General features: G+C 46.4%; 1 protein-coding gene across 6 annotated transcripts; it reads right to left on the reverse strand.

Annotated features, from left to right (window-relative positions):
• Nucleotides 1-1624: 1624 nt before the first annotated feature.
• On the reverse strand, nt 1625-13485 carry usp2a (ubiquitin specific peptidase 2a). 6 transcript variants are annotated; one of them, XM_047036225.1, is made up of 14 exons: nt 13269-13485; nt 11400-11506; nt 8043-8803; nt 4500-4550; nt 4181-4304; nt 3821-3932; nt 3632-3742; nt 3428-3492; nt 3153-3256; nt 2832-2912; nt 2661-2739; nt 2427-2534; nt 2197-2317; nt 1625-2106 (listed from the first exon to the last, which is right to left on the reverse strand). In XM_047036225.1, the coding sequence occupies exons 3-14, from the start codon at nt 8757-8759 to the stop codon at nt 2022-2024; spliced, it is 1758 nt and encodes a 585-aa protein (XP_046892181.1). In that variant the 5' UTR covers nt 8760-8803; nt 11400-11506; nt 13269-13485; the 3' UTR covers nt 1625-2021. The 6 variants fall into 6 exon arrangements, with proteins under 6 accessions (XP_046892181.1, XP_046892183.1, XP_046892180.1 ...); XM_047036227.1 differs by lacking the exon at nt 13269-13485 and adding an exon at nt 12202-12282 and having other exon boundaries at nt 2832-2909; XM_047036224.1 differs by lacking the exon at nt 13269-13485 and adding an exon at nt 12202-12282.
• Between the last annotated feature and the right edge of the window lie 317 nt (nt 13486-13802).

Below are 13802 nucleotides of genomic sequence, written 5' to 3' on the forward strand. Positions count from 1 at the left end.
AAAATGTTTATTTTTTTCCTAAACCTTCTGACCAGTCATGAGGGATCCAACTAACGTTAAAGCATGATGGAAACAGTTACTGGTCCAGCAGGTGAACCTCAGCTACAAAAGGCCTCAGTCTGGCTAACTAGTCTGCCAGCTGGAAACCTACCTCTGGGCTCCACCATCACTGGCCTCTTCACCCTCACGCCTGGAGTAATCTCTTCTCTGTCTTTCCTTAACTCTCTATCCATCCTCAGGTCCTCTCTTACCCGGGTGTACAGCCTCTGCTTCAGCTCTGCCGGCCGCTTGCTGGCTTCCGCTAACCCCTCCACCTGTACTACACAGCAAGCAAGTATTATATTTAATAAATACATGTGTTACATTAACACTGAAATATGTATATTAAGCTTGGATTGAATGGGAACATCAGTCCTAAAGCATTTGAATGTAGATCAAGAGGTCACAGGTTCGTCGCTCTATGTCACTTTGGATAATTTAATCTGTATGATTTAGTATAGAGACAGAAAGAATGGTCAGTGTCATCTAGTTACTTACCAAGGGATTGTGGGCTGAGAGCTGTCATCCAGATCTGCTGCTCTATACTGGATCAAAAAAAACCCTGGAGATGGAAGTACTTGTCACAATAAACACAATATAGAACTCTGAAGTGCGGCTCCAAAGTCCCCTGAGATAGTTCCAGAGAAGCCACACCCCGCCACAATGTGGAGGCAGCTGTTAGCCTGATCAGAGACAGCCATCAGTAAAGGGACACATACAGTACAGAGAATACAGCAGGTACACATTCACATCTCATTATCTACTGTACATACACAACCAGGAACTTACAAGAACAGACACCTAACAACAATGTTCTGTATCCTTTCAGTGGGATCGACTTGGTTTCTTTAGTTTGGAATTATCATCTGCATGCCCTCTTTAGATAACGACACTACAGGGAGAAACATTCTGATTATTGCCATCCACTCCAACCAGGCTGGTGATAAGGCCAGCAACCAGGATTGTCTCTTGGTCCTTCTAGTTCAGTAACAAGAATTATGATGGGTGATGGAGAGCAGGGCAACATAAAAGGCAACACAAGGTTAAAAGTAAAACCACTGATTTATTAATATTTATATATATATATATATATGTAGTATATATATATACTCGTGTTTGAACCGCCACCCGTGAAAAGGTGTGACTTTCCTCACACAGGACGATTCTCCTGATAAAACTGACAACAGGAACAAGTCATTTTCAGCACCACTGTATAGTACATTCTCTATATTGCATCAGAATATAAAAATATACAGATATAGTGTTTTCAAAACATTATTTCCATGTTGTTTAATGGTATGAAACAGAAGAACCATAATGATGTGGACTGTTGATCATTATAATCAGCATTCCATACTGGACAGTCTGTTCACTCATAGCACTTCAGTAGCAGCCACACGGAGTAACACGGGTATGAGAGCAGCCGCATGTAGAACTGGGGGCAGCTTCACATGACACCACGAGTGAGGGAGTCTGTAATCATGCACCACCAGAGGGCAGCCTCTCATGAAGCTCTAGGCAGCAGTCTGCCATGATGGGTCATGTCATGAAAACAAATACAAATCAACAAGAAAAATCCAAAGTCTAAATTGAAACAAGTCCTTTAATATTAAGTCGATCTTGAACAAGAAGGCGCAGTCGGGATGAGAGTTTGGTTGGTGTGCATAGACACAAATATGCTGGGTGGCTGGTAGTATTGCCTGAAGGTGCTACCCTGTGTTAGTCTCATTCACGCACACAGACACGCACACACACACAGACGCACACACAAACGTACACACAGACGCACACTCATCCAGCCACCAGAGAGGAGAGAGAGAGAGGCAGGGAAAAATGAGGAGCGGGCGGATCAGTAGTGTCCCTGGTGTGCCAGATCCAAGTCCAGCTCTCTCTCTCCCTCTCTCCTGCTTGACTGTGGGGTTGGGGTTGGGTTAGGCGTCCCTCTCTGAACTCCCTCCACCCCTCTACAGGTCAGCTGAGGCTCACATGCGTGAGGAAGAGGCCAGCTCGTAGAAGAGCACGTAGCCATCGCTGCTGCGCACTTGGCTGGACGACATTGGCGTTACTCTGTTACACAGGAAGACAGGAGGAGAGGGGTTAAGATGGTAAAGTGACAAGACAATGAGAGTTAAAGAAGAACAAAAAGGATAGACAGACCTGGAGTCGTTGAAGGTGTACCACTCTCCTGAGGTTGGGTTGCGACAGTAGGCTGTGTAGTGACCTCCCATGGTGGTTCCTGAGTGGTTGGACACTGCATACAGGTTATACACCGCATTGACTGGGACAAAGACAGAAACAGTTATTAAGATAAGACACATTAGAGACATGCCCTTCAGGAGGATGAATGTGCCATTACGAAAACCATAACCTTAGGGGAAAACACTCACTGCTGCTTCCAGAGGCGCATTCTCGCAGGTCCAGGTCCTTCATAGGGAAGTTGACAAATGTGGAGAGTTTGCTTGTTCGAACCCGAGCCTCTGAAAAACGTTTCAGATCTGGGCAAGGGAGAGGAATCAAGGAGAGTAGCTCTGCTCAACTAGTACACACTATAGTACATATTATTACTATTTGGATCAGATAAGACTGGTTTATCTGCTATCTGGGAGTACAAGGAAGGATACGAAGAACTAGGATCTTGGGAAACTTCTGGATGGTGAACTTCTTAGTGCATCTCCTCCTGGCTTTACACCTGCAGCATGTCTGCAGGAAACAAACTGCGTGAAGGAACGTACACACACATCTATACATACATAGTATGAACATTTACACACCTTCTTAGAGGCGTTACTTACAGGTTTCTCATCTCCGTCGAGCACATCTTCTTTGGTGAAAAGCCTCATGCAGTCCATCAGACTCACCTCACCGTAGCCCTTCTGAGCCGAAACACACACACAGGTAGACAAACATAAACACACACAAAGACACATACAGACATATGTACATCGTACACACACATACACAAACAAACATTCCAACACAACAATATAAAAACGAAAGCACAAAAAGAAGGATAGTGAGTTCAAGGTTTAGCTACCGAATAACTACACACTAATAAATTTACCAAGACAGAGAAAGATGAACAGAAAGCAAGAGAGAGAGAGAGGTGTTCGAACCTTGGCGATGGGTAGAGAGAGGTCCCAGAAGGGGTCGAAGACAGTGGAACAGTAGCCACAGTGGCTGCAGGTCAGAGAGCTCTTCAGCTGGCCCACAAACAGGTCTGGACATCAGGGACAACAGCCGTTTACAACCTGGACAGAAGTCCGCCCAACACCAGCTATGCTGATCTAACTGGCCAGTCTAGTTGAATGGTAGCTACAATCTAACTGTCTTTCTCTCCACATAAACCTTCCTATCCATCCTACTGTGGTCCCCCCCAAGATGTACTTACCTACGATCTTACTATCCTCTCTCTCCAAGTATTTACTCCACATCTTCTTGCCTTTTTCCTCATCACTGCAGACGGGATGACAGGCGGATATGTTGTAAGTCACACAAACTGACAAACCTGATACACACACATAGCCCAGCTGATGAGTCTATGAGTCAGCTGATGATCTGTGAGTCTAGTTGACCCCTGAGCTCGAGAACTCACGGCAGGTGGTCAAAGTCTTCAGTGGAGCCACGAGGACGTACGGTCACCCGGTTCACCTCGTTGTGTAGCCCGTCTAGCAGGAACCGCAGGAATTCCTGGGCGTCCTGTTGGCTAAAGACGACACACACACATAGTTAGGGAGACATTCTGCACTGTGGAGTGAAGTGTTCTGTCAGGTTGGGGGCGTACTTGTATCCTACGAAGCGGGGAGCAAATCTCTGGATCTGGGTCTTGAACTCGGACGGGCTGACCGCCTCACTGCTGCATGATGACCACATGGTCTGGAGAAGCTTGGCAAACTCTGCAACAACAAGAACAACAAGATAAACACTAGACAGCTTGACAAACACAGCAGTGGTCCAACCACTGGGCTCTGGGTGCTCTATGAGCACAGCAGGGTACAGACCCACCAGGGCTGCAGCGCAAGCAACATACAAGGCTCTGGCTGGCGAGCCCACACAACAAAGTGCACACCTCAAGCACATCAGATAGACTGGTGCATCCCAGGAGAGGATATGACATGTGACGTGTGGTGGGCTGTTGTCTCACCCTCCATGAGAGCGGTGTTGGTACGGCTGGTGCTGCTGAGGTCTCGGCGGTGGGAGTTGTGGAGACAGTACTCCCTCAGGCTGTCAGTGTGGCTTAGACACTGGAGGATAGAGTTCATGAAGCACTGCATACACACAGACACACACAGACACGCATACTAGATTAGACAAGGTTAGGACATATTTGAATATTTGTATTTATTATATCATTCTAACGGAATCTGTATTGAATTCTCTAAATGCAAATAAACACATACACACACAAGCACCATGCCATAGTCAGATAAGACCAGTGTTCTATGAATGTTCTGTGTACTCACTGTGTTCCCCAGGTTCCTCAGTCCCACCAGGCCCTGTGCATTCTTGGAGTTCTGGGAGAGAACATAACAAAATGAACAACTTTATGGCTAGAACACGAGAGAGGACTACTTTCCTGCTAGAACATGAGAGGACAGCTTTACTGTTAGAACATGTGAGGACAGCTTTACTGTTAGAACATGTGAGGTAACAGCTGTACTGCTCAAACACAAGAGAGGACAGCTTTCCTGCTAGAACACAAGAGAACAGCTTTGCAGATAAAACAACAGAACAGTTAACAGCTGTGGGATCCCTTTCTCAGCTTTGCCATTTACTTTACTTGTGTAGGATAATCAATGTAAAACCTGTTAACTGTTAAGCATCATATACACTAATGTGGGTAGGAGCCATCTTAGCAGATGGAACATGAGTATGGTCTTATGAGTTTACTTCATAAACTCTATAGGGTGAGTAATAGAACACCTACTCTCGGTCTGACTCCAACATGAGCAAGTGGGGATGACTGTGGCCTCTAGTGAATAGCCTTGAGTGAGCACAGCTCACACAGGAAAACATTTACAATCCACCTCAGCTGTATAAACAAGTAACATCTTAACTTTTTTTGATTAACCAGAATCATACACAGTCCCCCAACACACATCTACATAACCAAGTCTATGCACAGCTGTGGGTTAGCTTCTTGTGTGTTGTCAGAATTTTTGAAGGCGTTTAGCTGTTATGTAAAGGCTCTGCCATCTGTGCCTCTGTTCCGACAGTATTGAACTGAAGCTTATGTAAATCCTCCACTATGAAACCAAGCCCTTCATTAGCACCCGCAGAAGGACAGACTTCCTCCACAAGCTGCTTCTTGTTTCTCCCTCACTTCCTCTTCGGCCAACAACCTAACTAGATCTCTTCAGCCAACAACCCCCCCCCCCCCCCATTTGCGGGCATCAGGGAGCCGCTATAGAAATGCGGGAGACTCCCGGACCGGGAGACTTGGGATGTCTGCCAACAACAATTGGCCAATTACCTCTCAAACCAAGCAGCACTTAAATCCATACTTTGCAACTGTTTGCTATTTCAACAAATCACAGAGGAACCAACAGATAATACCATTGGACGAGAGACACATGTTTAAACAACCTTTTTAGCCAGTTCACTTGGAAACCAAACAAGACTGTGAGCAAGACAGAGCACATCCCATACATCCTTAACCTGACAAGGTGTCTTACCTGAAAGACCACAGCCTATTTTTGTAATTACAAGAACATAGTCAATTTTCCGTTATTACTTTGTTATGAGGAAGCAGTAAGGAATAACAGAGAGTCAGCTAAATCCCTGAGAGCGTCATAGCCGTCCATATGGACGTCCATAGACTGACGGCGATGCTGTTCAAAGGAATAACATTTGCTGCTAACAGCATCACCGTTCAATGTTTCCCCTGTGGCCAAAACAGTTACTGCATGGGTTAGGTCATATAGCATCGTGTGTTCTGAAATGTGGCTATTGATAATAAACTGAAAGAAGCTGATATGCGCATCACAATCTGACTCTAGTGCTCCCTCCAGAGCCCTGACAGGATGACCCTGACCACAGCGCTGAGGGACCAGCTCTCCTCTACGTAGATCAGTCCCAGAGTCAGTCTAACCGGCCTGCGCGCAGCAGATCTATTAGACTAAAATCCTGCCATGGAAGTGGACGGAAGATGAAGACAAGTTAACCCTAGTTCATGAAGATCCCCCAGCCAGGCGCTGTGTAAGCATTACATTGGATATATTTGAACATCGTCAATAAACAGCATCATCATCAATTTGACCAGCTATTAAAAACGGAACTACGTAGGGCTAATCGAAATATAAGAGCAACTACCGGCTTCTTTCTGAGATGAATGTGCGGTTATGTAACTTGTGACCTGCCAGAACGCTGATCCATCACAAGAGCTTAAAGGGGTTTAACTGGTGGCATGACTGTTGCTAGGTTGTAACCCACCAATACTGGGTTCACGGTAGGCTATCCATCTCTGGCTATGGTACATTTTCTCCGATTTTTGTATCCTGAAAAAAGCAGCAACTACGTCGATCACTGCAATAATACAAGAAGCCAGGGAACCTTTACTGAAGAACACCACGGCGCATACGCAGTCACGACTCGAGGTATCCGTTAGTTCATTCTCACCTTGGCTTGATTGATGAGAAGCCCGAAAAAGGTTGACACTAGTACCGACCCCGACACGCTTGAGCTTTTCTTCCGCATCTCTTGTTTTAGGAACGGGAAGGCAGTCACCGGAGGATCTTCTGGTACTGTGACGGAGTATGACTGTCGCATGCTTGGCATACTGTCGCGGAATGCGACCGGTGGTGTTAAAGGACGAACAGATCCAGAGTTACGAGAACTGATAGTAACTCTCGCAAAAACAATTCTTATTAAAATAACTGCTGTTAAAAAAAGAAGAAAAAGAACACGTCTGAAGGAAAAATATATTCTTGATTTTTACGGTTTTACCGCACAGGCGACTGACAGGACACATCCATTCTTCTAAATATTCAACGAATTACCAGCGAGGAATAGGACCTGTGGCGCTGTAAATGTGGCCGACGTCCCGAGCGCCTGAGATCATGATGAATCAAGTGCTGAAATAATGCTTCGCCATTTGTTACACAGCATCGTAGACACGCCCCTCCCAGCTTAGTCAAGTACAAACGTCAGACAGCGTTGGCATAATGGAGCACTGAGCTGGGTATGAACACACACTGCAGCTCATCCACACCACATCGACAGGACAGCATGTGAGAAACTAGGTTTTACTCATAAGTTCAGAAAGAGGAATGTTAGACATCTAGGGAGAGAGAGTGAAAGGGAGGGAGAAACAGTCAGAGAGAGAGAGCAAAGAAGGGAGAGTGAAAGAAGGGAGGCTTCTCGCTTTTAGTCTGACCAGCACAGACCACCAGAGCAGGCAACAGTAGGCCAAACCACAGCTAGACAGATCTGGCCAGAACAGGTCACACCAAGCAGAGCCAGGGCCAGACCTGACCAGGCCAGACACAACACCAGGCATACTAACAGTGAAAGTGTGTTAATGCTGTTATGAGTGCCTGTAGTCTCAGCAGGAGAAAAAAACTGACGGTTGTTGAGAATAAACCCTTGCGACCCGCTGGTCCGAAAAAACAAACAGCCTCTCAATTATATCTATAGAAAGAAAACCCCAACTCTGGGTTCATCCTACTCCCCCACTCATCTAACCCTACCTGCCTTCAGTAATCTAATGATCAAAACACCAGGACAGGATTGCCATTATCTGATACAATTGACAATGAGTAAAGTAGTGGGAACGTGTGTGAGGTGTATCGTGTGAGGTGCGTGTGTGTGTGTGTGTGTGTGAAGGAATAAACGTGACAGAGGGTGAGCTGTGTGTACACAGCAGATTGAGGTCAGGACTGGTGTTGGCCAACACTGCCCCCACATGGTTGCAGAGAACCCATGTCATGCTATGATGTTTCTCTTATGGTAAATATTTGGAGATTATGATGGGGATTCTTTCCCTCGTTCTCCCTCAGTTGTCTTACCGAGGAGTCCCTGGAGGGGGAGCTTGAGCGTCCATTGCTGTTTCTCTCCCAGGAGCTGGTGAAGCCCCTGCTGCTGCTGCTGGGCTCCTGGGCGGAGCTGCGTGGCAGGACCTCCTGTGTAGCACTGCGTGACAGGCCTGAGTAGCTCGAGCGCGGGATGTATAAGTCTGTCACATCACTGGTCCTGCTCCGGTAACGACTCAGAGCTGAGGAGGAGGAGGAGGAGGAAGCGGCGGCGGAGGTGGAAGTGAGGCCCAGGGAGGACAAGTCGCGGCTCAGGTCGCTTTGGGACACAGACTTGCGTCGGCTGAGGGAGAAGCTGGAGGAGACCGGCGAGGAGGAGAGGTAGCTGGGCTGGCTGGAGGTGGAGGAGTAGTTGTAGTTGGAGTAGCCCGCCCCCCCGCTCAGCCCCGTTCCATAGGTCCTGATGGGCGCTCTGCTCAGGCTCTCGCTGCGCCGGCTGCTGCTGCTGCCCAGGAGATCGCTGCGGGGGATTGGCCGTCCACGATCATGCTCGGGCTCGGAGGAGGAGCTATAATTGCGTGGTCGGCTGGAGCTACTCAGGTAGGAGGAAGAGGAGTAGCCCGTGGAGGAGGAGGAGGAGGGGGAGGGCTTATACGAGCTCAGGCCTGGCGTCAGGGAGGAGCCATAGGAGCTGTAGTGGTTGGAGTAGGAGGAGCCTGTGTAGCGCTTGGCGGTGGTCGACACGCGAGACATCCTGGGGGGGCAGTCTCAGAGGACCCAGTGGGAGACCGCATTGACTATGAGGAACAGAAAGAACACACACAAACAGCAGGACATTAGTATCAGAACAGTCGATACATTTACTGTTTACTTCATGGCTATACTGTCTATGGCTATACAGTCCATGTAGGCAAAATATATATTTTATATATAGAGAAAGAGAGATAGAATAAGAAGGAGAGCGAGAGCGAGCGAGAGAGAGACAGAGAGAGAAAAGGAGAGAGAGGAGTGAAAGGGGAGATTTCTGTAGCAGCCACAGCTCAGTACACAGCAGGGAGGTAAGGTAGCAGAACAGTGTGTTCCTGCCTTGCCTGGTCTGGCCTGCGTAGAGACCGGCTCCTGTTCACCTGCCAGTGTAGCGTCTGAATTAATAACACTATGTGGTGTGGCTGATCCGTGTAGGGTTCAGTGATGAAGGCTCCTATTTCTTTCATCTGTCTCACTCTCCCTCTCTCTAGCTCTCTCCCTCTTTCTTGCTCTCTCCCTCTCTTTTGCTCTTAGTCTCTCTCTTTCTCAAGACCCCTGTCTAATGCCTTTCCCCCCAACCGTTCTCTCTCTCTTGACAGGCAACAGGGATATTAATAATTCACTATATGGATCTAGAGTGGGCAGACAGACAGACAGACAGACAAACAAACCGGCAGACAGACAGAATGGCAGACAGACCGACAAGCAGGCAGGCAGAGTATGTAAGTGACTGGGAGCACTGGAGGCCGGCCAAGGCACACTGCTTTGTGCAGACCTAAGCGGGCTCAGTAGCTACACTTGATTCTCAGCACTATGCTAGGCTAGGCTAGGAGCCAGCTCCAGCTGGTCCCCAGAGCCCAAAGCTAGGCTAGGCAAGGCTATTTAAAAGCCTATCCTGCGAACGTGGAGGTAAGAATGAGAGGGGACGCTACACTCATCCAGACATCTCCACGGTAACGCAGCACTCCTGGTTACTCTGCATCTGTTCCTCAAGTTCTACTGGCTGGACATTACCATAACGACAGGGTAACTAGCAGCACTGTTTGCCAAAAACACAGTAGGGCATAAAGACATAATAACACTATGACAACACTATGACAACAACATCAGCTAGTCTATTCCAGCCCCACTACAGAGACAGCACAACATCAGCTAACCTGTTTGAACCCCACTGCAGAAACAGCATCAGCCTATGATCCTGTGTCAGTACACTGTTCCTTTTGGTGAAGAGAATACGGTGTTCTCATCTAGCAGTGTGTGTGATGCCACAGCATCTTTACCCTGGGGTGACACTGCATGTAGATTGTGTGTGTGTGTATTCTGAATTGGAGAGGTGAGAAGTGCTGTGCTAATGTAAATGGGGTTCTGCAGCTGAGTCAGGTGGGGATGTTCATCTTTGAGTCATGTTTCAGAACGCTGTGTCGACAGCAATGTTCTCCTATCTTTAGGAGCACTTTAAATAGGCCACTGTTTACCTGATGGGCTGTCACTATCGAGGAGAACAACCAGTTCCCTACCTGGTTACTGGATCGTAACACATGGCTCACAGAACAATGCAGATGGCGTCAGGGACTTGAGAGTGTGAGAACAACACCATACAAGTGTGACACATGGCTACAGCTGAGCCAGCCAGTCCTGTGCCAGCTGTAGATAGGACATCCCTGTCCCTGGGTACTGGGCTGGGCGGACCAGGTCTTAGGAGCTGCTATATATACCCTGAAATGTGAGCGGATAAGAGACTGGGGTCTATGAGTACGCACTGACGCCAGCCTGGCCTCCTGCTGCTGGCACAAACATCCAACCACCCCTCTGTCCAGTGGCACAAACATCCAACCACCCCTCTGTCCAGTGGTACAAACATCCAACCACTCCTCTGTCCAGTGGTACAAACATCCAACCACCCCTCTGTCCAGTGGTACAAACATCCAACCACCCCTCTGTCCAGTGGTACAAACATCCAACCACCCCTCTGTCCAGTGGCACAAACATCCAACCACCCCTCTGTCCAGTGGCACAAACATCCAACCACCCCTCTGTCCAGTAGCACAAACATCCAACCACCCCTCTGTCCAGTGACACACACATCCAAGCATTCCTGTTTCCATAGCGACACCTCCAACTCTTTCTGTTTCCCTAGTAATGAACAAAAAGTATGACTATCACAACAAATCTCAACCTGTCCAGTCAGTGCCAGACACACCTGCTCCCCCTGCTCTCCCACATGCTCACATGACATCACACATGACATCACAACAATGAGGTCATAACTGCCAAGATTTAGCAGAGAGCTAGTCTTGGACAATCCAAGAATGAATTCTGTCTTCTACTGGAGAGTTTTAAGTGACAGCAGGGACGTGTCTGAGTTGCTACAATCTAGTAATTCCTTAAATATTGATCTAATCATTTTCTCAGTTTGACATCATTGCTATTTCAAACAGTCCTTCATCTATGCTGTATCACTAACAGACAGCTTTGCTTTGGACCTCGACTAGAGGTGTGTCTCCTTTCAACCATGTGAGTTGTGTCAGAGCCACATTCATGAAACATGTGTTCAGAACCATCAACTGGGAAAAGTATTGGATCACACTGTTTGTGAGTTGGATGCTCACACAGTGTGTGTAAGTATGTGTGCTAAGTTCTGATTACCTGCTATTTGTGGAGCAGTGTCTCTCAGGGCGGGCAGACAGCGATAGAGTGGGGCCAGTTCATCCTCTGTACCCCTAAAGTCTCACAGACAGTCACTGATGTCACACCTGGAAACACAACATAGATAGATGGAAGATTTGCAAGCCTGTCTGACATCTATGATCTGCCAGTAGGCCTGGACATTAGACCCATATCAGAATCTGGGGTTCCATCACCCAAGAATAGCTGTTCACAGTCATTTTGAGTCCACTGACACATATTTGAGTCCACTGAGACGTTTACATGAGTAGATCTGGTCATGTTTAATAGTTCTTACTAAGTAAAGAAACAGTGTTGTTGTTGTGCTGCTAGTTAGCTTTAGGCCTAAAAATTAATCAGCTAAACCAGCCTCAAAGCAATCAAACAGTTTTCCTGTCAGGATATTGGTCTAAAAATCAACAACAAAGTACGCTGTATCCATCAAAAATTCCTTTCCATATTTTTTTTAGGGTTGACCTCATAAAAACCTGCATTTAGCTGGTATAAAATGATATAACCCAGTACATCACTTTACTGATATTCAATCACTTTCATAAGCCTAACCCCCTGGATCAACAACAGCTAACCAGACACAAACAGACCCAGGCAGACTCTGGATAGACGGCCTTAATAAAACTTCAATAACCAGGATGATTTCTACGTCTCTAGAATTGTTTACATCTAATAGAAAGGGCTTCCATCCAGCTAACCACTCATAAGACAGATGATGAGAGAGCTAGTACCATACACTCACACAGGTAAAAATAGTAAAAGTAAAAATTACCGTCAGTATGGGGTGGAATGGTATGGCGTCTCACCAAGATAGTATTGACTGTCCAGGCTGGCTAGGGTGCTGTTATGGTGGCTGTGGCCGCAGAATGAGCAAGCGGCAGCAAAGGGATTGTATGAGCACAGCCATCCAGAATGCCAGAGATCAGGTTACACAGCCGGTAAATATAGCAGTTGCCTCTGACCTCTCTACAGGTCGCTCAACACTGTGGCATTCCAGTTTGCTCTTAAAGGACTGGCTTTTTATAGGCCAAGAGTGGTGAGCAACCAACATTACGGTTGATTGGCGGAATTGTTTTTGATAATGTGCAACAGGATATTATATTTAAAAGGGTAAAAACCAGCAGTAATCAGGCTACACAGACACCTAGTTATTTAATTTCTCTATTATAAATGCAGATACCAATATCATATGCTGAAGCCATGGGTTAATATGCAATTTATCTCTATTAACTACATCACAGAAATGGGGTGACATTTCATAAACTTAGTGAGTGAATGTTACAAAGCAAACTTCCTGTCACTTACTATTTGGGCATCACAAAAAAATGATTGAGCACCAACAGAATGACCAGGTATTTAACAAGCTCTCAGAAGTCAAGCTATTCTAACAGATAGGGTCTAACATTTCTTCCATTCCTGACGTTAAGTTGTAAAACTTGTCACAAAACAATTATGTTAATTTGTTAATGACACGCCAGCCCCGCTCGGTAGACAAGTTAGCTATCTGATGCTGCCTCATCTAACGTTCATGCAGGCAGTGGCGCGGGGAACGACGAGTCAATGTGCACACACAGTAAACTAGTTGTGTGCGTCGGTGTGTTAAACGAAGGGGCGGACAAGATATAAAAACCGGAGAAATAATGAAAGCAGATGAGACTTGTTGTCACACAAGAGGTCATTATATAATTCAAAGTTTGCCAATGCATAGTTGATCATGTATTTAGAAAAACTAAAGCTTTTAGCGTCACTAGTAACGTTAGCCTAGCTAGCTAGCTCAAAGATTTTCTGCAGTAACGATCCTACTAGTAGTACTAGTCCCGTGTAGCTGCATTCTCTCACCTCAGTGCCAGATCAGCTCATCCCAGAAGCGCTCAGTCCGTCTCAGCAGAGCGTCTCAAAACTCTTGTTTTGACTGGTAATAGTGACTTAAACTATTTGTGTGACCATTGGGATTGTAGATCGATATCATTTTAAAAGAATGATTCCGCGATTTCTATCCATCAGCACCTTGCATTTCGAGAGTTTTTAGCTGAAGTAACGGGTCTTTCTCTTTAACTGTGACGTCCGTCTAGCTTGAAGCAGTAGCGGATTGGTCCATATACGTTTTCTAACGTCATCAGGGGGACCGCCTCCCACACGTTCACCTTGGTGAGGGACGTAAACATCCCAAACTACGTTCCTTTAGCAAAAACTGTAGTAATGGTCAAAAGACAATCAATGGTGCAAAAAGACCAGTCAGCTATTATTTACTGCTGATTATGAATTTGCAGCAGCATGCGTTGTAATCATTATTGTTTCCCCCAGCAATGTATTTAAATTGTTATAAGAACATAGAAAATGCTGCCGGATGAGTAAGTTGTGTAATTCAGTAGA

This window comes from Hypomesus transpacificus, chromosome 15 (genome assembly GCF_021917145.1).
Source record: "Hypomesus transpacificus isolate Combined female chromosome 15, fHypTra1, whole genome shotgun sequence".
In the NCBI taxonomy this organism is placed as follows: domain Eukaryota; kingdom Metazoa; phylum Chordata; class Actinopteri; order Osmeriformes; family Osmeridae; genus Hypomesus; species Hypomesus transpacificus.